Source organism: Hylobates moloch, unplaced genomic scaffold (assembly GCF_009828535.3).
Source record: "Hylobates moloch isolate HMO894 unplaced genomic scaffold, HMol_V3 SCAFFOLD_13, whole genome shotgun sequence".
Classification (NCBI taxonomy): Eukaryota; Metazoa; Chordata; class Mammalia; order Primates; family Hylobatidae; genus Hylobates; species Hylobates moloch.
Window position 1 is genome coordinate 66578754 of NW_026652288.1, and position 26056 is coordinate 66604809.

Genomic DNA, 26056 nt, shown 5'->3' on the forward strand with positions numbered 1-26056 from the left:
AAATTTTACATATTGTGTATAACTTTGAAGTATCTGCCCGTCTCCTAACTCTGCCTCATAGGAGAGGACCTGGAGCAGTCTGTGCTTCAGTAGGCATGGCAGAGAGTCCAGCTCCTCAAGCTTGGATGCCACGTTATCAGGCACGTTTTCAGCTTGAAATCTGTAGGTTCAGAAACTCAGTTGTATTGATGCCAACCAAGTACACAAGAAATAAATCAGAAGGCATATTGGTTTATTTAGAAATAATTTGGGCATTGCCTTTTCACCAAACACAGTTCTCCTGGTCACTGTTTGAGTTTCTTGCATCTATATACTGTAAGGAAACTGAGCATTCACAGTAGAAATTGGAGAGCATGGAATTAAGCAAAGTGGATAGATTGGTCTTATGAGGTGTTTTATACTGATACAGAGCCTAATTGACCCCTTCTTGTGGCGCTGTGTTTCTATGACACCATGTCTTTCTCTCGATTGCTACTAGATGGACATGGACAAGGACACTTAATCTTATTTGATCCTCTTGTCATTTCTCACCTTTTGGGTAGGAGAGATCTAGATATAGCAATCATAGTGAAGCTTTTTAAATGTAAGTCACGTATTACCTCAGTATACCTGGTATAAAAAATTCGGGCTGATAAGGCCAGACATGATTTGACACTGGCTGTCTTTCCTACCTTGTCTCCTACCAGTCATGGCCCTCTTTCCTCCACTGTTGTTGCACTGGCCATGTTACTGTTCTTGAACTTGCTGAGCAAATTCTCATTTCAGCGCCTGTGCGTCTTTTCTTCCCTTTAGGTGGAAAGATTCCCTTCCAGAGATTAGCATGGCCTACTCCCTTCATTCAGTTCTCTGTTCAGATGTTACCTCCTTCGGGAGGCCTTTGATCACCCTCTAAAAATAGGACCACAGCCATTCTCTATGCCATTGCCATGCCTCAAACCACTTGTTACACTTAGTTTTATTTGTCCCACTACTATTATTTGAGCTCCATGAGAGCTTGTTGTTTAGTTAACTGCCTTGCCCCCTTAAGCCAGCCTTAGGGAGAGGTTCATTTCTTTTGATGAGATTTGGGAAGTGCTTTCATCTCACCATGCAAGGTACTTACAGGTCATCTGTTGGGATGGAGTACTTCTGCATGTGACTCAATTGAACTCTTTTAAGATGACTCTCATCAATGACCATATTTCAGAGCATGGTAGGGTTTTCGTTGGTGGTTTTTTGTTTTTGTTTTGAATTGCACTCTTTTTTTTTGGCTCATCTCGTCTGATTTTAGGGTGTTGCCCACTTGTGGCTCCCTTTCCTAAGCAAATTTTTCCTTTTCCAGCATTAGTATGAATCAGTGAGGAAGTGAAGAAGCAGCCCACTTTATAAACTGATAAAGCCACTTGGCTGATGTCTACAATGCCATATTTTTCAAAGTACTGTGTATTCTCTTTATCAAGGAAGACACATACATAAGATAGCAGACTTTCTCTTCTATAAAACATCGAAATAATACATTTGCTAGGGTTCAGCAAGTCCCTAGAAATATAACACAGGACGGAGGCAAAATGTAATTCTGTCTCTCCAGTGTTTTTCTTCATAAGACCAATGAGGTAACGTATTTTAAAAGTTTTTATTAATGCTTAATTTGATGGCCCTCTCAAGCATTTTTCCAGACTTAATCATAGGCTATATAATTATATAAGATTTTCTTCTTCCACCTAGAAAGGCAAATGCACAAATGAATAGCCAGATTTCTGTCTGGATGGAGGAAGAAGAAAGCTAAAATTTTATTTTTCTTAATTTGTTAAAGATAAGAAGTTGTTTTTTGCTATCAGTATAAAGCTCAATTTATCTTTAAATGAGAGAAAAATTAAACTTTAATGGGGAGAAAAAGATTTCTTTTTCCGGATCTTAGATTTTAAGTAACTGGAGAGAAGAACGATACCAAGATGACATAAAAGCGCGGCAGATGATGCACGAAGCATTGCAACTCCGCCTAAATTTGGTAAGTGACCTTTCTACTATTTTCCCTCCATTAAACATATCTACATGTGAAAATACCTCCAGCTTTCCACTTCTCCTAAGTGCAAAGTCTGCATTACAAGGTGAGGCCTTCCACTCTTTGCTCTCTGTAATTACTTCCCTATTTCTAAAGCCTTCTGTTTCCCTTGCTGCTTTCCTTCCTGTCTGGTCAGACATCTAGACAGTGCTAGGTATTTTAAGCATTGATTTGCCTTGTCTACCTCTACCCCAGTGAATCTCTCCTTCTCTTCAGTTTGTGCTAAGAGTAAGTCTGAGAAGACTATTATAAGATCAGTGTTAGCTTCTACTATACTTATTTAAAACCATTTAAAAAGTCTTTTAACTCAAAGTTTTGTCCAACTTTCCATCAAATTGATTATAAAGACAAATCCCACGGAGAAGTTTTATAGAAATTTAAAATGTCTCACATATTGTGCATTCCTTGAGTTTTCTTTTCCCATCAGGCAGGCCCAAGTGCAGGCCCCTCTGGGGGATGGCCTGTCTGATACTTTTGCAGTTGTTTCTAACCTTGTCCCAACACGTGAACTGGTAGGTGTGCAGGCCAAGCCTCCTGCCTACCCCTGCTGTGATAGTGGATGTTTCCATATGGTATTATGATAGCAGGCTTAGATTCAATGGTAATTGTACAGCAAACACAAAGTTGCAGATAATTGGATTACATGACTTTGGCATTATTCAGGTTTAATTCAACTATAATTGCATCATAAAACTGGACATCATAAAAGATTTGGAACAAAAGAAAGCTAAGTTTATTGGTGCCCACATTCAGCTACTCACTTCCCTTCTTCATTTTATTTAATTTTTGAATGACTGAACTGTGCTGAAAGAACTGAAAATAGTGATAAACATGTAGGTAAGTGAGAGAAAAGATAAGATAATCTCTAAACTAGAGCATCCCTTGTTTTTTTAAATAAAAACAATCAAAATTTGATAACATAAAGCAATGGGGTGTTACTTTCTGTTTTACAGAATGCAGATATTTTACTGTATTTTGTCTGCTAGGTAGGAGGAATGTTTGACACGGTGCAGAGGAGCACCCAGTGGACTACAGACTGGGCCCTCCTGCTCCTTCAGATCATTACTTCAGGAACTGTTGACATGCACACCAACAAGTATGTTTTTTATCATTTCACATTTATTTTGTTACATATATGCATGCTATAAGCTTTGATATACTGATGATGATTTCTGCCACATCTTATTTACTTGGATACTATTAAAAATTCTGGAACTTGAATAAAAATACTCAGTTAAATAAGTGTATTTCAGTTTCACTTTAAGATGAAAATAATTATTTTCTTTCTTAGTGAATTATTCACAACAGTTCTTGACATGCTGGGTGTTTTAATCAATGGAACATTAGCCTCTGACCTATCAAATGCATCCCCTGGGGGATCTGAAGAGAACAAGCGTGCATATATGAATTTAGTAAAGAAACTGAAAGTAAGTTTGAGATCAGCCTATATTATGAGCTCAAGTTGTTTATGGATTTATTATCTAGTGCATTTTAATTTACTACTCATTAAATGTTATTAATTGTATTCAACTTAATTTAATGTGATTATTTGCTATTTGTTTCACCTAACCTTATCAGTACCCAGAAGTTACATGCACATAACCTTGATTATTTTTTATTGAAAACAATTACATTATAAAACATGTTTAATTTTTTAAAGAACTTTAGAAATCCACTGTTAAATATATAACCAGAATACTAACATTAGATAGATTTAAGATAACTCTATGCTTGGACTGGCATGTGTAATTGAAAAAATAGCCATCTGCATTGAAATTTATAAATCGATTCATTTGACTGACCACTAACAGACTCTTTAGAAAAAATTGTAAGAAAACAGTGCAAAAAAGAAACCAAATAAATCTGATGCGTTACCAATCAAATAAATCAATGGTTACCTTGTAATCTGACCCTGGACATGAGAAAGTGTTCTGTTCTGCAGCTCCTGCCTTCTGATTGTGATCGCTTCCCTGGATTTTTGTCATTTCAGCACTATGATGTTTGTTGTGTAACAACAGTGCCTTTGTATGTGTTCTATTTTCTACTTAAATAGAAGAAATGAAACACTCACTAGTCTATTTGGAACTGCCTTGTAGACCATGTTCAGGGTTAAAGAACATGCGCTAAGCTATAAAAAGGGAAATGTTTCATAGGGGAACTTCCTTCTGGTTAACTTTTGCCTTCATTGTAATTTCTGTCTCACTTCTCACTCTCTCTCTCTCTCTCTCTCTCTTTTTTCTTTAGAAAGAACTGGGAGACAAGCGATCAGAAAGTATTGACAAAGTTCGACAGTTACTACCTTTGCCGAAACAGACATGTGATGTCATCACTTGTGAACCTATGGGTTCCTTGATTGACACAAAAGGAAACAAAATTGCTGGATTTGACTCTATAGATAAAAAACAGGCAAGAGTAAATGTTTTTTCTTATATATAAATTTATTTACAAAAAATGAAATACTTTTTCTTGTCTTACCATAGGATATATAAAATATGTCAATTTTGCTGTTGATGTTTTTAAGGTATATTCTTGTCTTCTAAGTGTACTTAGTCATTGGCATTATCATATAAAGAGGTCATATCTTTGAAGATCTACGTTTTATATGTTTAAAGGACCTAAAATGTTTTCCCTGAATTTAAGTAAATTTTCGGAAACCTACCAAGAGAAAACTAAGTAAAAGCTTAGTGTAAAAAAAAAAAAAAGCAAAAATAAGTTCTGATTTTACTTCAGATTTAGAAGCAGAGTATATTTATCAATAAAAAATTTCTTGTAAGCTGAGCATGGTGGCACATGTCTTTAGTTCCAGCTATTGGGAGGCTGGGGCAAGAGGATTGCTTGAAGCCAGGAGTTTAAGTCTGCAATGTGCTAGGCTCATGCCTGTGAATAGCCACTACGCCCTAGCCTGGGCAACAAAGTGAGACCCTGTTTCTGGGAAAAAAAACAAAACAAAACAAAAACCTTCATGTAGTAAGCTATTTCAAGTAAAAATTATTTTAATTGTTAGGATATTCTCTATTCCTATCAAACAGTATTTAATGGACATTTATATAAGATATTAAAAAGGTTCTCTAAAATATGAGAAAAGTGGTCAGTTATTCTTTTAACGAACAGTAAGCAACCACAGACATTCCACAATCACCAAGATGAAAGACAGAGTTCCTACCCTCAAGGGGGAAGTAGACACAATTACAGTGTAATGAGATTTGTGTGTCATGGTACAGAGAGAGTATTAGGGGATAGAATAGGGTCCCCAGGAAAATTGACACGAGTCATTTTGAAGGATTAAGAGTTAGCTGGGAGGTAGGGAAAATTGTGGTACAAACAAAGGGAGAATTTATATGAAGACATGAAAGAATCAGATTTACCAGGGAATTTAGAGTAGCCTGAGAATCTAATACTAGTTTGTGTAAAGAAAAAAAGCTAAAGTCCTGGTCAAGTTTGAGTTTGCAGTGTCAGTGGACTTCCTGGTAGTAAGACATCTGGAATCCCTTTGGATATGTGGTTTTTACACCAAGGAAAAAGTTCTCATCTCAAGATGAATATTAGGAAACAGTCAATTTACAGGTGGCAATTGAACCTTGGTTTTATTTTGTTTTACTTATTTATTTGTTTATTTATTTTTTTTGAGACGGAATCTTGCTCTGTCGCCCAGGCTGGAGTGCAGTAGTGCGATCTTGGCTCATTGCAACCTCTGTCTCTAGGGTTCAAACGATTCTCCTGTCTCAACCTCCTGAGTAGCTGGGATTACAGACATGCATCACCAGGACCAGCTAATTTTGTTTTTGTTTTTGTTTTTGTTTTTTTTCAAGACAGAGTCTTGCTCTGTCGCCCAGGCTGGAGTGCAGTGGCGTGATCTCGGCTCACTGCAACCTCCACCTCCTGGGTTCAAGCAATTCTCTGCCTCAGCCTCCTGAGTAGCTGGGATTACAAGTGCCTGCCACCATGCCTGGCTAATTTTTGTATTTTTAGTGGAGACGGAGTTTCACCATCTTGGCCAGGGTGGTCTTGAACTCCTGACCTCGTGATCCACCTGCCTCAGCCTCCCAAATTGCTGGGATTACAGGTGTGAGCCACCACACCTAGCCTTTTTTTGTATTCTTAGTAGAGATAGGGTTTCACCATGTTGGCCAGGCTGGTCTCAAAGTCCTTACCTCAGGTGATCCACCCACCTCAGCCTCGCCAAGTATTGGGATTACAGACACGAGCCACTGTGCCTGGCCTGAACCTTGGTTTTAGATGAAGCTACTCATAAAAGAATGCATATAGATAACAACAGTAGCACTCACATCTTAGGGAATGACTGAGTAGTTATTTGGGGGCCATTTAAGGAAAAATATTTTTAAATTGAGATTTTAAGGCAAGTGCCAAGAGATGTCACCAATTAATGTTAAGAATAAAAACAGAGTAACAGTTTTTTTTTTTTTAGAGTCAGTAAAGATAAGCTTGAGTTGAAAGACTTTACTTATTCCTGCTGCTACAATTTAATTCTCTAATAATAATATTATATTCAGAGTATGGCTTATTAAGTACAGGGCCCCCATATTGAACCAAGCTCATACAGATTTGGATTGAAGTTAATACTAACCCAATTAGAGGTTGACTATAACTTGACTCTTAAATTTGATATTATCTTCAAAATTATAAATAGATACAGAGATTTAGAACTGATTATAATTTAGTAAGATTAATTTTGCAGTGTTAGAATTTTTAGCAAAAAATTTTTAGAATTTTTTTAGCAAAAAGAGGAAATACACATTAACAATAAAATATGCTAGACTGCCTATGTTGCCTAAACAGAGCATCATGTGGTTAAAGAACTGTAGAACCAGATTTACAAAGGTCTGAATTCTAGCCACTGCTCTCCGGTGATGTAGCTATGTAACCCTCTCTGCTGTATTCTCGGGTTCTCTAGGGCTCACGCCAGCCAAAATGTTCTCTGACTCCATATCCCATACAAGCCTGGCCTATGAATAAGGAAAAGATCTGAGTGTGCTGTCTTACAGTGCTATTTTCCCACAGGGTCTCCAGGTCTCTACGAAGCAGAAGGTATCCCCGTGGGACTTGTTTGAGGGTCAGAAGAACCCAGCTCCTCTGTCCTGGGCCTGGTTTGGGACAGTCCGAGTGGACCGAAGAGTGATCAAGTACGAGGAGCAGCATCATCTCCTGCTGTATCACACACACCCCATGCCCAAGCCCCGCAGTTACTACCTCCAGCCACTGCCCCTGCCTCCTGAGGAGGAAGAGGAAGAGCCCACATCTCCAGTTTCTCAGGAACCAGAAAGGAAGTCAGCTGAGCTGTCAGATCAGGGAAAAACCACAACAGATGAAGAAAAGAAAACAAAGGGAAGGAAGCGCAAGACGAAATCTAGCTCAAGAGTTGATGTAAGTGCGGAAAGGAAGGAGAACCCTGGCTCATTAGCATTTAGTATGAGATTTACTCGTGCCCAAATCATATCCCTCGAAACATTACCAAGAGCAGGATAAGTTTTGTTATGACAGTTCTCCTAACAGGTTTCTGCAGTAATTAACTGAATGGCACACAATGACTTGTCACAGACAAAAGATTAAAGCTTTTGATTTTCCCTTCTCCACTTTTAATAATTTTATTTTAATTGTAGGCTTCCATTGTGATATTTAGTTAATATTTCAGTGCCTCCTAATTTCCTCAGATTTGAAACTTGAAATTTTTAGAACTAATCAATCCCACTCTCTCACATATCTTTAATATGTCTAAAATATTTATTGTATTTCATGTGGTTGATACCTTCAGTAAATTAACATAAAAAGCTCTACTTGCTTTTTCTTTGATAAAAGTTGGAGTTAACATAGCCAATAGGATGTTCCTGAGATTTTGTGTTTTACTATTCCATCTTACCTTCATATATTTTACTTCTTTCCCATGTTTTCAGACTTTAAAAAAGATGAAGATAAGCCTAATTTAAAATAGTTTTATTTCTTGCTTCTCTATTAGTGTTCCCCACGTATAACAAAGTTTTCATTACAACAGAAATCTATTTGATGGTGATTTAGAAATAATTTTATAAACCTTGAGAAGTAATGCATAAAATATCTTTCTATTTAAATTAAATTAAAACCTGGAAAATATTTGATAGAGGATTTGAGACATTTTTAATGAAATTCCACAGCATTCTTGCTGCACAGTGGAAGAAATATTCACCATTTCATTCAGATATTCATGATTGGTTATTGTTTACCTATGTGAGAACTAAAATATATTTTTTCCTAGCTGATAGCTTGGTGATTAATACTATTCTAGAAATGACCACTACCACTTTAGGATGCCACTTGAGCATCAGTGCCCCCCTTCTCATTCAGTCTTCCTACCAGTATCCTTTGTCTTGAAGGGAAGTTTAAAATGGTCCAGACTGACACTCCCTCAAATTTGGGGTTTCCAGCCTGTCAGTCCACATGGATGGGTTTTTGTTCTTTTCAGATGCAAAAGCCCTGAAACCAGTCCTGCTCCCCAAGTCAGTCTGGTCATGTCCCCTCTTCCTCTATTCTTCCTGAAGCTCCCTCTTTTCAATGAGATATACTCTTTGGTAAAATTGCAGGGAAATGAGATTTTGTTTCTCTTCCATCCTCTAGGGCTAGACTAGATGAGGGAAGGTAGGGAAATTGAGACCTTCAGGGAAGGTCGGGAAATTGAGATCCTTACAGGCTTTGCAGCTACTATAAGGAAGAGGAAGCATAGGGGATGAGGGGAGTGTCTACTTCTTTAGAATGATGTCTGGAAAATTGCAAGTGAAATACCATCTTGGCCAAAGAGTGGTTCTGAAGCACTGTAGGGCTCTCTGGCGTAATTCTCCAGACCCAAGATAGTGGAAAGGCCTTCTAAGATGAAATGATCATAAGTCTTAGCAACTGAAGGTGCTTTTTCAGTGATGAGTGTTGTTCAGTATTGGTATTCCTGACACACTTGTAGTCTTTTGAAACAGAATTCAGAAGAGATCCTTTTCCATCTCTGCCCACTGCAAGCCAAGCACTGTTTAAGTCAAGGAAAAGTTTACCTCAAATGAATATTTTCCAGGGGATTTCCAGGAAGCACTCTTCCTTCCATCTTCTCCTTTATAAAAAACAGCTTTGTACATTGGGATAGGGGGTACCTCAGATGGCTTACTGAAGTTATTTGCATTAATTAGCTGTGTAATATGTGGAGTTAAGTAACTTTTTAAAAAACTTTATGTTGAAGGAATATCCACAGAGCAACATATACCGAGTGCCTCCTAATTACTCGCCTATCTCCTCCCAAATGATGCACCATCCACAGTCCACCTTGTGGGGTTACAACCTCGTGGGCCAGCCCCAGCAGCCTGGGTTTTTCCTTCAGAACCAATCTCTTACTCCAGGTATGTAATGAGAAAGCACAGATCACTCAGAGATGAGAAACAGCTTGTGGTTCTCTTTGCTTTTAACCTGAAACCTCCACAAAACTTGGACATTTCAACTACTGAGTGCTCAGTTGACATTTCTGTAATTCTCTTCTCACAGAAATTTTTTTTGTTTTCTAAAATAGGTTAAATTACGAGTTTATGTACTGATTTTGGAACTTTTATTTAGTGTTAAAAGGAAATTAGCCAGTGATTAAAATCTAAGCTGTAAGATATAAAAGTTGATAAAGGTTTTATGTTATAAAATGTGTGTGTATTTTTATCAGATATAATTCGTATTGGCGTTTTAAAAGATTACACAATATTTCACAGTGTCTTTTATTGTTCTGAATTATCATGACAACTAAGAAAATTGGTTCAGCAAGATTTAGATAACAACAAGGAAAACTACCATAGTAAATGTTCCTGATTTTAGTATTGCTTTGGTTTGAGCCCAAGTAGATTTCTCGTCCCAGATGAAAATTTTCTAAATGAAAACATCTCTTAATTAAAAATGAATTCAATTTTCTTTCTATATGAAACATTGCATGTTTTAGCATATTTAAATTATTTGAACTCTGTCAGCATTGTTAGGATGTGCCATTTTAACAAATAATTTTTAAAATTTTTCTATTGTGATTTTTATTATAACTTGAGTTTGACATTTTGAGGTCTGTGGAAGAAAATATTTCATTTATGGCTTATAGCAGGGGGAAATCCATATTTTGTCCTCTAAATTAATGGTTAAAGGAACTGGTCTGGTAGTTAAGCGTTTTAGATTCAAATCTGGTTCTACCACTCTCTTGCTATATAATCTTGGCCAAATTTTAATTTCTCTGTGCCTCATTTTGGTCATCTGTAAAATGAATATGCTAATACCTATTCCCATAGGGTGGGTGATTCAGTTATTTATTCAAGAATGTATTGAGCTTCATGATATAGCAGACCCAGTTTTGGATGCTAGGATATTGCAGTGACTAAAATGTGCAAAATACCTACTTTTTAAAAGATGAAATAAAGTTTATGTTACACACGCATACATATGTAAGATTTAAAAGTAAATTGTAATAGTTATGTAGCCTTTGGAAGGTAGCCTGACCCCACAGACATGTTCAGTAAGCGATCTTCACATATTCCTAGCTCAGGGCATTTGTACTTGCTGACCCCTGTGCCTGCAGTGCTCTCCCTCAGATATCTACATCACTTCCTGCCTGTCTCCGTTGGGCTTGGTCACATTACTTTCTCACTGGGGTCTTCACTAACCTGTTTTAAATTGTAGACCCATACCCCTTCTCTGTACCCTCTGTTTCTCTCTTCTGTTTCTCTATTGCAGGTGCGTCCAATCTTTTGGCTTCCTTGGGCCACATTGGAAGAAGAATTGTCTTGGGCCACACATAAAATACACTAACAATAGGTGATCAACTACAAAAAAAAAAAAAAAAAAAATCACAAAAAAAAATCTCATAATGTTTTAAGAACGTTTACGAATTTTTGTTGGGCTGCATTCAAAGCGATCCTGGGCCTCATGCAGCACACAGGCCATGAGTTGGACGAGCTTGCTCTACAGCATCAGACTTGCTTATATCTTACTTTCTTATTGATTTATTATCTTCCCAGAATGTAAGCCTGGTAGCAGATATTTTTTCTATTATGTTCACTGCAGTATCCCCAGAACTTAGAGGAACCTCTGGCTTTATAGTAGGCTTTTAAAAATAGATTGTTGAGTGAATGAATATAGACTACAAACTAGACTCAGAGTGAAAAAGAAGGATGGAATCATCATCCTTTTAAACTTCCTCTTTTTAATGCCAAGCTCCATGTGAATTTTTAGCCATTTTAAACTTTGGAGATGTAGAAGTTTGTTTGTAGATATTGACACACAAGGACTGTCTGTGAATTGAAAGCTAACTGCTTGTAAAAGCACATAATCTCTCCCTGTAGAATACTATAGAAAGCTTTTTATAAGTTGAGGAACTTTAGGTATGAGATGGCATTTAAAAAATAAATTTTGGGCTGGGCACGGCGGCTGACACCTGTAATCCCACCACTTTGGGAGGCCAAAGTGGGCAGATCACCTAAGGTCAGGAGTTCAAGACCAGCCTGGCCAATATGGTGAAACCCCTTATCTACTAAAAATACAGTAACAAAATTAATCAGGCATGATGGTGCCTGAAATCCCAGCTGCTTGGGAGGCCAAAGCAGGAGAATAACTTGAACCTAGGAGGCAAAGGTTGCTTGAGCTGAGATTGCATCATTGCGCTCCAGCCTGGGTGACAGAGCCAAGACTCCATCTCAGAAAGTAAAAATAAATAAATAAATTTTGAAAAAATATTATTTTTGAGGATTTATATGAGCGAATTTATTTTCATTTAAACAAGCACAATCTAAAGTTACAAGACAGTATGTACAGCATGATTCCATTCATATAGGGTTTAAATGCAAAACAATCTCCCACCATCACTTACATACAAAAACATAACGTATCTTTCCTAATCTTTCTCATATATACACACCAGTATGATAAAGTTGTAAGGAAATGCATAGGATAGCAAACTCCAGATTCAGAGTAGCATTTGGTAGGAGTAAGTGAGGAAAGTAATTAGGTGTACAAAGGGCTTCAGCCATATTTGTAATATTTTCCAGTAGTTTCTCAGAGGTACAAGATCATAGAGTTAGGAAAATTTTTAAAAATTAGATTATAGTTTAATCTTTAAAAAGAATTTCCCTTTTCTATAATGAGTCTGTTTTTACATATTAATATACATAATTCTTAACACGTAATATACATTCTGATTGTTGCTTCAACAGAAGTTACCCTGCCATGTGTTACTTAGATTGATCTTCTGTTTTTTTCCAAATGCTCTTCAAATGCTGCTGAATGACTTTGTAAATAGAAGAAGATGACTGAGACAAATCTCACTCATTTTAGAGGTTTCTCGTGCCAAGGTTGAGGACATGCCTGGGAAAAAGGAACACAGAATCACAGGAACATCTGTGCTTTTTCCAAAGAGGATTTGGGGACTTCCGTATTTAAAGGGGAAAGAGTAGGCAGTAGGGGAAAGAAGAAAGAAAAAGAAGGGGAAGTAGATGAAAGGACTAAGCAGTTTCATTCTTTTGAGGCTTTGATCAGCATTCCCTGAATCTACATTTTACATATGAAAGAAGCACGTTAAAGGTTTAGTCAATTATGGTGTTGAATCTGCATTTTTACATAAGATTAAGTAAACATAGAGTAGAGGAAGAGGTCAAGTATATATTTGTCTCTGATAAGTGGAGGGATGACTTCTAGTTCTGTCCTGCTCCCCCACAACCCCCCCTCCCACCGTAAAGATAAGCTGTTAATTTTAGGGTAAATCTTTTGGAGCCTACAAGGAATTTCCTTGTGAGCAAATTATGAGGGAGGCCTCCTAGGGAGATATATAGCCTTCTATCTTTGCAGCTATCTATTTAGGAAACAAACCGGGGGATAGTTTTGCATGACTCAGTTCCCAACATTGACTTTTACCTTTGTCATAGTGAGTTTGGCATCCCAAGATTTTTAGTTTCCTTTCACAACTTCATAAATTGTATTGCTGATTGTGGCACTGAGTCTTTAAAAGAATGTGGGTTTTTCCAAAAAAACAGCTTTAAAATGTTTGTTTTCATCATACACCTTGCTTTATAGAAAAGATAAAACAACTTTTGTGAGGTGCTTATGTAGAGGTTTTTTTTCATTTATGTATATCAAGGACTATTTTTGGTGAATGAAGAATTGACATGTATTGTGAAGCCAGCAAATGTCGACTTTTTTCCCCCTAACTTTTAAAGGCATATGACAAATTATAATATACAAATATGTAAAGGATTTCCTGTGGTTTCTTAAGCATCAGTATAATAGTTGCTTGTTTATTTGATTTTTAGCCTTCAAAAAAGATGTTTTGTCATTACAATCATAGTATTTGAAGTTTGCAAGCATTTCAAGATTTTAAAGTATTTTCATGCCTCTACTATAAAACAGGCATTTTCATTTTGCCGTGGTGAAAAGGCTTCAATGACATGAGCTTCAGATTTGATGAAAAGTACAAAAGGATTTATATGAATGGCTTAAGAACTTGGCAAAATACATCACAAAGGCAGTATGTTTTATACAAGTAATATGTTCCTGAGGGCCTTGCCTAATTTAAAACCCATGTAATTATGAAATTATGCCAACAACTGTATGTTCTACGCATTTCAATTTATGAACTGAAGACCTCCATGAAGTTATATCAAAGTAGTATAATTCACTTCTACATCACTCCCCCCATCTTTTGTAAATTGTGCAGCTCAACAGGTCTATAATATTTGTGGCAGGTGGGACAGTGCATTTTTTTCTACTTTGTTCATAAAGTGAGACTTAGAAGGTGAAATTTCTGTGTTTTGATAAATAAGACCTGTTGCATTAACGTAGTTAGAAAGTGTTTCCTTTTGGTTGCTTTTGTAGGTGGCTCCAGATTGGACCCTGCAGGCTCCTTTGTCCCAACCAACACCAAACAAGCTCTGTCAAACATGCTACAGCGGCGCTCGGGCGCCATGATGCAGCCGCCTTCTCTTCATGCAATCACATCGCAGCAGCAGTTGATACAGATGAAGCTTCTGCAGCAGCAGCAGCAACAGCGGCTTCTCAGGCAAGCCCAGACTCGGCCTTTCCAACAGGTTTGTCCAGACCCCAGCAACGGAGTCCTTTGCATTTTATTACCTCTGCTAGCTTGGGATAAGTTTGGGGTATGTGGCATATTCTTTCTGTATGCATATCCCTGTATACTTGTGTGAGTGCAGGTCTATCTCTCTGTTGCAGGCTTGTAAATACTTTTCCTCCATTGTATCATTGCTCAAATAAGAATTTGATATGTCTTAGGTTTATTAAAAGTATACCTCAAAACAAAAAGAAGGGCTGATGACTTTTAGGTCAATTCGAAGAAGCAGGCCTTTATCCTTGAGGTGACCTTCTCTGAACACTCATTTTTCTATTATAATTACCACCGTATTCTGTACTACTTTCAGCTCTTGTTTCATGTATTATTTTTAGACTTATTACTGTGAGGTTATGTCTCTGAAGCCCTGATGTTTCTTAGGTTTTCTCTGATAGTGCCCTGCCTTTAATTTTTGTTTCTAGTGTATATTTAATAAGGTCTAGAGCAGATAAATTATAAACAACAGTCAGGATCTGGACACATTCAATTTAATTTTTGATTTATATTTCTATTTTTGTGGCCTATAACCCAATGTTCTTCATAGAAGACAGTGATCCATGTTTAAGAAAACGTCAGCACTTAGTACAAACTCATGAAAAACCTATGCGTCTGTACATTAAAATAAAGTGTGAAGTGAGAATGGGGATTTCTTTTTCTAGTTTCTGTATACTTGTATTTTCTAGCTTTTCTAAAATGGTCATGCACTGTTTTGATAATAATAGCTAACACTAATAGAGCACTTACTATATGCCAAAACATTTCTAAGCACTTAAGATGTATTAGCTATCTTAAGATACCAGGGTAACTTTTTGAGTTAGGTACCTTTGTGATCATCACATGGAAATAGTGAATCTACAGGTACATCCTGCTCTGAGAATAACCATAATACTTTCAACATAGCAAGAAATTCAAATGCTTTAAAAAATATTCTTTGTCTTTTGGATAACTTTCTAGGCATATCTCCATTGTGTAATTTACAGCACTCCCTGCATTTGGGCTACTTAGTGATGATTTTGGTGGATGGTGATGACAAGTTTAGTCATTATAACAACAAGAGAGAAGAAACTAATTGAACTGTATGATGACGCAAGCAACAGTTATCACCACGTGCTTGTCTCTCCCTGACCTCTAACAATTGCTTTAGCTCCCTGAGTGTCAGAAAACATGGGCCTAAGCTGCTGCTTGCACATAAATGATGAACATTTGATTAAAATATGAAAAAATTATTTAATTTGCCTAAATAAGCAACATGTTTAGAGCCATTTAAAACCTCATTGGGATTTTTAGCTCTTTTTGGGAATCAGCAAAAATAGAGTTATACTATTGCTTCAAATCATTTTTGAGTTAAAAAACTTCACTAGAAGTTGAAAAATCATCCCACTAGAATGAATTTAGCCCTCTTTCAAAGTAGTAACACCTACGGCCAGGCGTGGTGGCTTGCGCCTCTAATCCCAGCACTTTGGGAGGCTGAGGCAGGTGGATCACTTGAGGTCAGGAGTTCGAGATCAGCCTGGCCAACATGGTGAAACTCTGTCTCTACTAAATACAAAAATTAGGCATGGTGGAGCATGCCTGTAATCCCAGCTACTTGGGAGGCTGAGGCAGGAGAATCACTTGAACCTGGGAGGTGGAGTTTGCAGTGAGCCGAGATCACGCCACTGCACTCCAGCCTGGGCAACAGAGTGAGATTCCATCTCAAGAAAAATAAATAAAATAATAAATGGAATAATGTAAAACTTGCCACTTTAATTCATTTTTTCATATCTACCTTTTTATCACAAGGCATAGTTTTTCTTATTTATAGCCCACTTTCAAACTGTTACTGCCAAGTTAACTTTGAAATACTGTTAAATTGTTCCTAGCACTGGGGGAAAGCCCACTGGGCCATTTATGGGTAAATATACCTGTTTTTAAAAGGTTCACTTCCTGATATAAGCCATGACAAACGATTTCAGCTAGAAATTTTTTTAAAGCATTTAATTGAATAATCTACATGTAATCAAAGATATCCTTGCATATTTGGGGAAGTGTACCTGGATGACACCATTACTTTTCTTTCTGCTACCAAAAATACCTGGCTGTATCTTTTTGTACCACCTACAGTTGTACTGCTTGTACCAATGGGAATTAATTGTTATTTCATTCTTTTTCTGATTCTTTTGTGCTAACTCCATTACAATGTTGGATTTTTTTTTCTTTATTCTTCTCTTTTTAAACTTTTAAGACCAGAAATGCCATTTTCAAATAGTAAAAGCTCTACTTCATAACAGTGATTGTACAATATTCACCTCTTCATCTCAAACTCACTTCATATTGTTTTTAACAGTTGAAACTTAACTATGGAGTCTCTGAAGGGCTTTCACAAATAGGATATGTCTTTTTCTCTCTTATCATTCTTCAAGTGTTAGATAATTGAGGAAAATAGTATTCTTAAAGGAAGAGAAATGCATACATTATGCAGTCACAATGTACAGTGATCCTGTAGTACATTGAGCTAATGAGATTTGCATGTAGCATCCGTCATGGCAGCTGTACTTAGGAGGTTCTGAGGAAATGTTAGTGCCTTTCCTCTCTCTTAATAGATCATGTATAAGCTATTAATATAACTGGAATTTAGCTAAATATGGTGTTATAGCAGAAAAAAATTCTTGTGATAATCCTTCAAAATCTAAAGACAATTATATGGAATATAAGCAATATTGATCAATTGTTTTAATATATGTTGCTGGGCACAATTTGCTTTTCTAGTAAGTACTGACCATTTCATGCTATGGCAGGAAGATTTTCTCAGGTTACTCACCCACATATGATTTGAATTTCTCTAGCTATATAAGGACTAATAATATAGTTATTTTTTCATTTTTTGGCTTCTTGTAGAGAAAAGTAAGTAGATACATTTTTATTCCAGAGGTCCATTTTCTTAAACATAACAAACATATTAGAGAATTTCCATTTATATTAACCTTCAAAACTGATTTTGGAATTCAGCAGATGCTTTTACAAGCTGATGAGTTTCTCCAGGTTTTGGATGTGACTGCTTCCTACGACAGTTTTCTAGTAACCCACTGATTACCCCCTTTTCTTATGAGGTCAGACACTGGGCTGTACACTATTTTGTATTATCCTTTCATCTGCTAAGCACACGGTACAATCTGTGAGCGGTGTATCAAATGAATAATGTAAGATTTGAACAGTTGCTTCCAGGAGCCTAAAGTTTCTTAGTAGCCTTAATCCTCAGCACTCTGATTTTTATCCACACACCCTTCTCATAGCTTTCCCTCCCAGTGCTTCCAGAAACTGACCCTTCTAGTGACGTCTGCCACGGTTGTTTTGGAAACCTAAATGGGAAAGGTAAACATAAATTCCTGAACTCAGGATATATCTAAGACCTCACAGAATCCCCTTATCCTCCTTCTGTCTAGTGGGGGAAGTTGGCATATGCAGAAACCATCCAGCCTTCAGTGATACACAATGAAAACTAGAATTCCATAAAATAACCCTCTAGTTCCACCGCAGAGATTGTACATGAGCTTCAGTCAGTCATGGAATATTCTGTCATGGATTGTCTTATATTTCCTCAGGGATGTGTTAAGACAGTGTTTAACACAGTACCTAGACAACAAGTGCTGAATAGCATGGATATAGTTAAGTATTTTAATGAGATTATTTGATGTAATAATTGTTATAGTTGAGTATATTTTCCTATAGCTTTAGTGCATATGGACATGCAGAAAGATGTTTTGGCAAGAAACCTGTTTTCATTCTTCTTGGTTGCAGTCTTCATCTAGGAAAATACAGTAGTCTCATCACTCTGCACAGGGAATACGTTGTAAGACCTTTAGTGGTTGCTGAAACCACAGAGGACCAAACCTGATATGGACCATGTTTTTTCCTATGTATAGGTACCTATATGATAAAGTTTAATTTATAAATTAGGCTCAGTAAGATATTAACAATATCTTACTAATAGTAAAATAGAACATTTATACTGTAACAAACGTGTAAATGTCGTCTTTTTCAAAATCCCTTACTGTGCTGTGCTCACCTGTTTTCGGACTGCGGTTTTCTGCAGGTAACTGAAACTGTGGGAAGTGAAACCGCAGAGAAGTGGCGACTACTGGAAAAAAAAAAAACTATTTCTATTTCTTACTCAATGTCCTGTATTTAGATGGGACTCAGTCCAATGGTTACACTATCTTTCTGTGCTTCAGAGTCCCATGTATAAAATGGAGCTAATACTATACTGTACTTCCTTTACAGGGTAGTTGTGAAGTTAATGATTAAGTATGTGTAAAACAGCCCTTAGAACAGTGGATGGCTCATAGTAAGTGCTCAAAAAGTGTTAGCTGTCATACTTATCGTTGCTGCTTATTAGTATTTTTATGGTTTGTTATTTCAAAAGAAATTCATTTCCCATAATAATATTGTTTTCTTAAATATGTTAAGCTTTAAAATAAAAGCATATCAAATGGTTTGCTTGTATAATTACATAAATTGCCATTAATAGGATTGGTTTGATTCTCATTTGCTTAGCGGTTACCAATAGAACAAACTGATAAAAAGGAATGTTGTTTTGTCATCCTGATTGTCATTTTAGCTTCTTAGAGTGGTGTGTTTTTGTTCTTTAAATACTGTGATACTTGAGAGACTCATTCCAATCTCATTGTTAAAAGTATCACTGTATTATATTTTTCACATATTCTGTTAGAACTATCACAGAATATAGAATATTGGTTATAATGCAAAACACTGCTTTAATTATTTTCCACTCATTCCTTTCTTATACTCGGTATTTTTCTTTTGACAACAGGAACTTTTTTTCATCTCACCTCACCATCCCTCTCACCATATCAATCATCTAGGGAAGGAGCTTGCAGAAGGAATCTAAAGGAACTTTCTTTTTTTTTTTTTTTTTTTTTTCTTGAGACAGGGTCTCCCTTTGTCGCCCAGGCTGGAGTGCAGTGGCCTAATCTCCGCTCACTGCAACCTCTGCTTCCCAGGTTCAAGCGATTCTCCTGCCTCAGCCTCCCGAGTAGCTGGGACTACAGGCATGCACCACCACGCCTGGCTGATTTTTGTATTTGTAATAGAGACAGTGTTTTACCACGTTGGCCAGGCTGGTCTCGAACTCCTGACCTCAGGTGATCCGCCTGTCTCGACATCCTATAGTGCTGGGATTATAGGCGTGAGCCGCTGCGCCAGGCCTTAAGGAACTTTCATACCTCTCACAATATCAACATCTAGGGACGAGGCTTGCAGAAGCAATCTAAAGTTTTGACCCAGGAAAAGAACTTTATGCCTTGATTTATGGTGTTTCTTTATCCTGACTTTTCCTTTCAGTATAGTAAATTCTTTTATTGTTCTTTGTAATAATTGCAGACAGCATATTTTCAAGAGTCCAAAGAAGGATAGACAGAAGATATGTTTAGCTTGAATAGATTCAGACAAATTGGTTCAAAAATGCACTTGGTTATAGGCTCCATACAGATCATTAATCATAAGGATTTTTCAGGACAGAAAAGAGGAAGATTCCTTTCGGAGGACAGAAATGTGTGCCCAGTTATAGCTAGTACATGTAGCGACTTGTAAAGAGGTTAGATTATCCACCGTGGAGCAGGTCCCATCATTTGTGTATCCAAATCAAGGAAATAGGTAATTTAAAGAAGGAAGGATGACTGAGTCAGAACCTCCCAGAGCTGTTAGCTCCTTGGCAAAAATGAATCTGTGACTTCATGAGAACATGCTCTTGGATTACCATTTAAGTTGAGCAATTACCCTTTGTTCGGTAATTGATCTCCCACCCTAAGGAAATGGTATCACCTTGGAATATGTTTATTTTCTCTATCCCTCCCACTCACTCTTTAATGGTATACATATTTGAAGCATAGAGACAAGAATAGAAAATAATGTAATAATCACTAATGCACTTACTAGCTTTATTAAATAATATTCTTCCATAATGCTGTAGATTATTTTTTAAACAAAACATTACAGATGTGGATGAGTCTCCTTGTATCATCATTTCCCTCCCTTCTTCTAAAGTGGGAATCCCCATCATGAATTTAGTGTTTTACTTTCTTATGCATGTTTTTATACTTTTAATATATACATTTGCATCCATCAGCATAAACATTGTACAGTGTTTGTAGATTTGAAATGTTATGTAAATGTTCTCACACGTGTTATAGTATTTTGCAGCTTTTTTGTAGCTAACATTTTAATTATTTCTACTTTGCTTCATGTTATAGTCATTCATTTATCCTGTTGGATGTTATTTCATTATGAATATTAATATGTTATTTATTCATTCAGTTGATGGTCATTTAATTTATTCAGTTTTTTTTTTTTTTTTTACTGTTAACTGTTAGAGTAAACATTCTTTTGCATTTCTTCTATACATGTGGAAAGTTTTAGGGTGTGTACCTGAACATGGAAATGCTGATTTATTTTGAAAGTGGTGGTGATTCCTCTTAGAATAGTATATGAGCATTTTTCTTTCTCCATATTCCCACCAATGCTTGGTATTGTCAGACCTTATTTTTCTCAATCAGAGCAGGTGAAATGGTATTATATTATGACATCTTAATTTGCATTGTCCTGATTACCTGTGAGTTTAACCATTTTTTATAACTTTGCTAGCTATTCAGGTTTTCCCTTTTGTAAATTTCCTGATCATATAAATAGAGCATATTTCAAATTATAGTCTCATTTGTTAAAGGTAGGCAAAATAGTCTTGTTGAAACATATTTTGAGTATTGATAACTAATGTGTTTATTCAGAGGGTGTAATTAATATACATTTCAATGACAAAAATGAACTTAGGAGAAGAAAACCACTGTCCTGGTAATTATGTCCTAAACCCTGTTATTTTGGTTTTTGGGTAGAAAGCATGTCCAGGGAAGTGGGTGCTTCGCTTATTACTTATATCTGGTATTTCTCTGTTTATTTGAATGATGAGGGAGGTGCTGATTTTATTTGCTAAAATTGTGATTAGGCAAATATAATGAGCTCGGAGATAGTGTTTGCAACTTGATTTTTATGAGAGAGGGCAGAAGATTGGATGGAGGGGTGAGGAAATGAATCACCAATACAAGCGTGGCAGCTGGATCTAAAGACCAATGTACAAATGCAATGAATTATGTACCTATATGTAAAATGGTGAGAATAGGTATTATTTGCCTGGGAAATTCTTCCTATGCTTTCTAATCCTCAGTATAGTGAAATGCTTTTTCTGTTATTGGTGAAATCCTTTGCTTCATCTCTATCTCCAGAACTCAGTGAGCTCAGGGAAATTTTTAACATCTCAGTAATATATCCTTTGGAATTTGAATATATAAATGGTTTAGAAAGGGACTCATTTAGTTGAGAAATAGCAATTTTCCCCAGGTATTCAGTTGACTTTTCCTAAATCAGATTCCCTCTTAGTGTGCAAACAATGGTGGCACTATAAATATTTGTTGTCTACTGTGATTGGTTGAATGTGTGGTTAACCTGATGATCTCTTCTTACTTGGATTTACTGGGGATGGAGCTAATTACATCCTTCAAGAACATATGGCCTGCTGACTTGTTTACTTAATGTCTTGTCTGCTTAATGTGACCCACATGTCCTGAGCTCCCCCACTGGCCCTAGGGCGGGAAGGACCCTAGCCCCTTGTTGGTCACATGGGGGTTCCTAAGCCCCTTAGTTGCAGCACGTTTCGGTGTCTGATATCTCCTCTACTTCTTTTATGTCACCATTTAACCTCCATGTTGTGCTATTCTAGTACATGAAAATCACCATATTGTTTATCAGTGTTGCAGTCTGTAGTGAGGATGTTTGACATATGAATTAATAAGACCCTTATAGGGCCTATGTTTTTAAGTCTTGACTTCCTGCAACATTGTTTTAAATGAAATAGTTCATATGTATTTTGGCTACCCACGTCATTAGGCTAAAAAATCTTATCTGTATTGTCTGCCGTTTTCTTGCTGTCCCCTTTCTGTAGGACTTCTGTAACTCTGCTGTCTCCCTTCTGGAAGACTTTGACAACATAATGGTAACACCCCTGCTGTCATTCCTTCCTTTTTCTTTCTTTTCTTTTCTTTTTTTTTTTTTTTTTAAATAAATTTTTATAGCATTGCCCTTTGAACGTCAAAATGAGAAGCAGGTTTTTCTGTAGCTGGTAATAATTATAGTCTTCATTTCACTGTAACTCACTCGGTTTATGTTTGAGACTGTAACACAGAATCATGAATGCATTGACCATGTTTAATTTAATGGAAGTTTTTTTCTGAAAGTGCACCCCTTTGATCGCCTCATGATTTCCATCATATACATGTATGGTATAGAAACCAATAGACATTCATGGCCTGGGCTTGGGAACATAGACCAGTTCATGCACCTTCATCTCAGTCCCAGTTTTGAACCTGTCTATTCCTGAGCTCTTGCTTCTCTCTATGGTAATTTATATCATTAGTAGAGGAACGCATGGCATGCTGATTCATAGGCCAATGCAAGATAATGAAAACTGTGGTTATGAAACTTACCCTGTCATCACATCCCACTCACTGCCTATTCCCAAAATCTCAATGGAACACATCATCTCTATTTTCTTTCCAGTATGGAGAAGATTTTTTTTTGAGCATAGGTCTTGTGCATGCATGTCATAAGACTTCATCTCTGCTGCTTTGCCTGGGCTAGCTAAGAATGCATGTTTTACATTAAATTACTTATAGGTTTCTGTATTAGGTAGCCAACCCACAGCATAAACCCGAGAAGCATTAGAATAAAAAAGAGCACACATCTCAGATGTGACTGTAAGTTAACTTGTTTCACTGCCAATTTAATGGGTAACATTATCTATACATTGATAAAAATATCCTTAACTGCATATTCAAACTTTGAAAATATTTCGGTTATTTAATACTTGTTGTATAGGCATTTTCTCCAATAGTTATTTCAGCAAAGGAAAGCTTGGAAACTTTTCTGAAAATACTCAGTTTTTCTTGACACTTTATGGTATTCAGGGGGCAGATGAGGATTTTATTGAAAAACTTAAACTATGAAGTTCAAAAATGTTTTGGAGACAGCTTATGTTTGCTATGGGGCATTGTTTATTATTCAGATGATAATGTAATTCAGATAGAAAACAATTTGCATCAATCACTGGCTTTTTTTAAAATGTTTTTATTGACAGCTATTTTATTTATAAGTATTTAAAGTCAAAAGAAGGTTCCATGATTTCTATATTAATTCAAAGTAATGAAAATGTGTATTTTTGCTATCCATTTTACCACTCTTATTTTTCTATAATATTCTGCTTTCTTAGGAAGTTAATGAGTATATACTCAATCAGTTCTTATAATTTATGGATATGCTAATATCATAAAGGTTCATTACTGTATGGGATGTGTTTGTTTTAGAATGAATCAGACTATTCTAGCAGTTAGTTACTATTCATTGATTCTCAACCAAGTTGTATTTGAGGTGAAAACTTTTAAAAGTATCAAGCATAACTAGCCAACAAGACCTCTTATAATTTAGAGTTTCCTCTCTCTGTTGTCTGCAGTTGAAATAAACCAGTATGATGTGATGACCACAACTTCTAGTTCATACCATGTGTTGTTTTAGCCTAAAGCACTCAGTAACTTCCAAACTAGGAGTTATAAATAAAACCCTTTCTGCTAGGTGACTCGTAAAACATTACCCACTGATTTTTGTTATGTGCCTTTTATTACTTTTTTCCAAATCAGTATTTCCAGAATCCAAGTCACAAAATCTGGCTGTGGTTTTCATAGATATAACTTGTCTCTCTACTTGTAACCCTTAAACACTACTGAAAAATTACTAAATAAGGCTTTGAATCATTACTAGTAAATTGAGTGGATAGGAAACTCCTGATTCTGAAATGCTCTGATTATAATCCTTACTGATTGCTAATTGGAGGTATAACCAGTCCTGCGTGAAAAGGAGATCGTCACATTTTCTCATTTGATTGAGGGTGTAGTTGCTAATACAGATCAGATTAAGACACAGAAGAATGAAAATTATGTTTGAGGATCATTTATCAAAAATTTAAAACTTATCGGATGCATTCATTTCAAATTATGCCAAAAGCCTTTGAGTCAACATCTCTCTGAGCTCACATACTTCTGTCTAATTAAAAAATATACCAGTAAGAGAGAGAACTCTTCTTATAAAGGTTAGGAAGATAGGTCAATATCGAACAGCACAGCTTCTTTAGAAATTTTTTAAAAATTTTAGAAAGTACATATTTATTTAATGTTATATTTTGTTTATAGAGGTAAGCCCAAAGCAAAGTGCATAAAAATGAAGTAAAGAGACCATGTGTAGGAATTTACTTCAGGTAGCAATGTAGAGATGGGCTTATATAATTATTAGACAGTCCCAGTTCTCTGTAGATCATTCCCTTTGCACATACAAGTCAGGTATCTGAGCCATAGAAGCTTGAGCAGGGAACAAATATCTTGTTCTCTCTTAGTGATATGTTTAAAGTCACATAGCACCTGGCTAGACACAAATATGCCACCAAAAACCATCTTCCTGCAGGCTGGATGCAGTGGCTCATACCTGTAATCCCAACACTTTAGGAGGCCAAGGTTGGAGGATCTCTTGAGTCCAGGAATTTGAGGCCACAGTGAAGTATGATCTTGCCACTGCACTCCAGCCTTGGCAACAAAGTGAGATGCTGTCTCACTTTGTGTTTCACATAAACAAAAACAAACAAATCATGTTCCCAGACAGTTCTCTCCATGCATTAAAAAATAGGAAGTTGAAGTGGCCTCAATTGTTTTGGTTGAGCAGAATAAATAGGGAGAAATTAAGTTACTCTTCAGATACTAATGCTGGCAGAAAGAAGCGATCAGTAGAATGATAGATGCTAAACATTAAATTTGAGTTTTCAAGAGATGGTGCTGACAACTGTGAGGCAATTAGAAAGCACTTGGTAAAGTAATTGATGCTCAAATATAAATCCTAATTTGCCTCTGGATTTCTTGGTTAACAGATAAACTAAATTAGATCTTAGTTATTCTGAACAGATATTTACTGAGCACTTACTATATGTGCTAGGCACTAATTAAAAATAAAGCTTGAAAAATTTTCAGAAATTAACAGATAACTAAGGTGACCAGATGTCCTGATTTGCCAGGCATGGTCTGTCACTTTGCTCTCTTGCCCATCTTGTCCTAGTTTGGATGACATGTTAGATCGTCTGTTCTTGGTTTAATGTGGCCAAACCCATGCCTACCGACATTTAAAAGTTTTTTACTAATTCTCAGTCTCTAGTTTCCTTGATTATTCCCACATTGTGGTTCTTATTTAACATTTGTAAAATATTTCAAGTTATTAAAGAACTTATTTATTCTGTTCTCAACTAATTGAACTGTTTCTACAAATTGAAATAATGTGTTCCTGACATTATTCTGGGAAAAACAAAGTAGGAATCCATTTCATTCTGATAGGAGAGATTAGGGTGTTTTCTTTTTAGGAGCACATGATGATAAAACAGCTGTGCACGGCAAAATTGGGAAGTGCTAGTCAAATAGGGGTGTTTGTGATTTTCTCAGGGAGAATATTGCATATCTGAATTATTTTCCATACTTAAGTAGTATGTTGAGACAAACTGGTGGTCAGGAGGGAACATAATATGCTCACATATAAATAGTTCACCTTTAGATATAAAAGTGGAAAGTTTTAGGGTGTGTACCTGAACATGGTATAAAACTATATACAAAAACTGTATTTCAGTTTGTATTTCTTTTTCCTTTTAAAAGTATGGCACGATTTTCTGAATGCTTTGTGATTTTTTAAAATGTAGAGTAATAGTTTTCAGTTTCCATTTCTTCTTTTTTTTTTTTGAGCTAGGATCTCACTCTGGTGCCCAGGCTGGAGTGCAGTGGCACAATCTTGGC

The 26056-nt window shown here is 36.4% G+C and overlaps 2 protein-coding genes across 5 annotated transcripts in view; one reads left to right on the top strand and one right to left on the bottom strand.

Annotated features, from left to right (window-relative positions):
• The window catches only part of P2RY12 (purinergic receptor P2Y12), a 42581-nt gene extending 38580 nt beyond the window's left edge, over positions 1–4001 (bottom strand). Inside the window, exon 1 of the mRNA XM_032173864.2 lies at positions 3940–4001. The gene's annotated coding sequence lies outside the window, so the exon portion shown is untranslated. The remainder of the gene's footprint in view (positions 1–3939) is intronic.
• The window catches only part of MED12L (mediator complex subunit 12L), a 338115-nt gene that overhangs the window by 282993 nt on the left and 29066 nt on the right, over positions 1–26056 (top strand). For 2 of the 4 annotated variants that reach the window (XM_032173854.2, XM_058427086.1), the window contains exons 33-40: positions 1898–1987; positions 3028–3137; positions 3333–3468; positions 4286–4447; positions 7061–7423; positions 9252–9408; positions 13892–14103; positions 22129–22179. In XM_032173854.2, the coding sequence (XP_032029745.1) occupies positions 1898–1987; positions 3028–3137; positions 3333–3468; positions 4286–4447; positions 7061–7423; positions 9252–9408; positions 13892–14103; positions 22129–22179 (1281 nt within the window). The remainder of the gene's footprint in view (positions 1–1897; positions 1988–3027; positions 3138–3332; positions 3469–4285; positions 4448–7060; positions 7424–9251; positions 9409–13891; positions 14104–22128; positions 22180–26056) is intronic. The other 2 variants (XM_058427087.1, XM_032173859.2) reach the window with 1 other exon arrangement.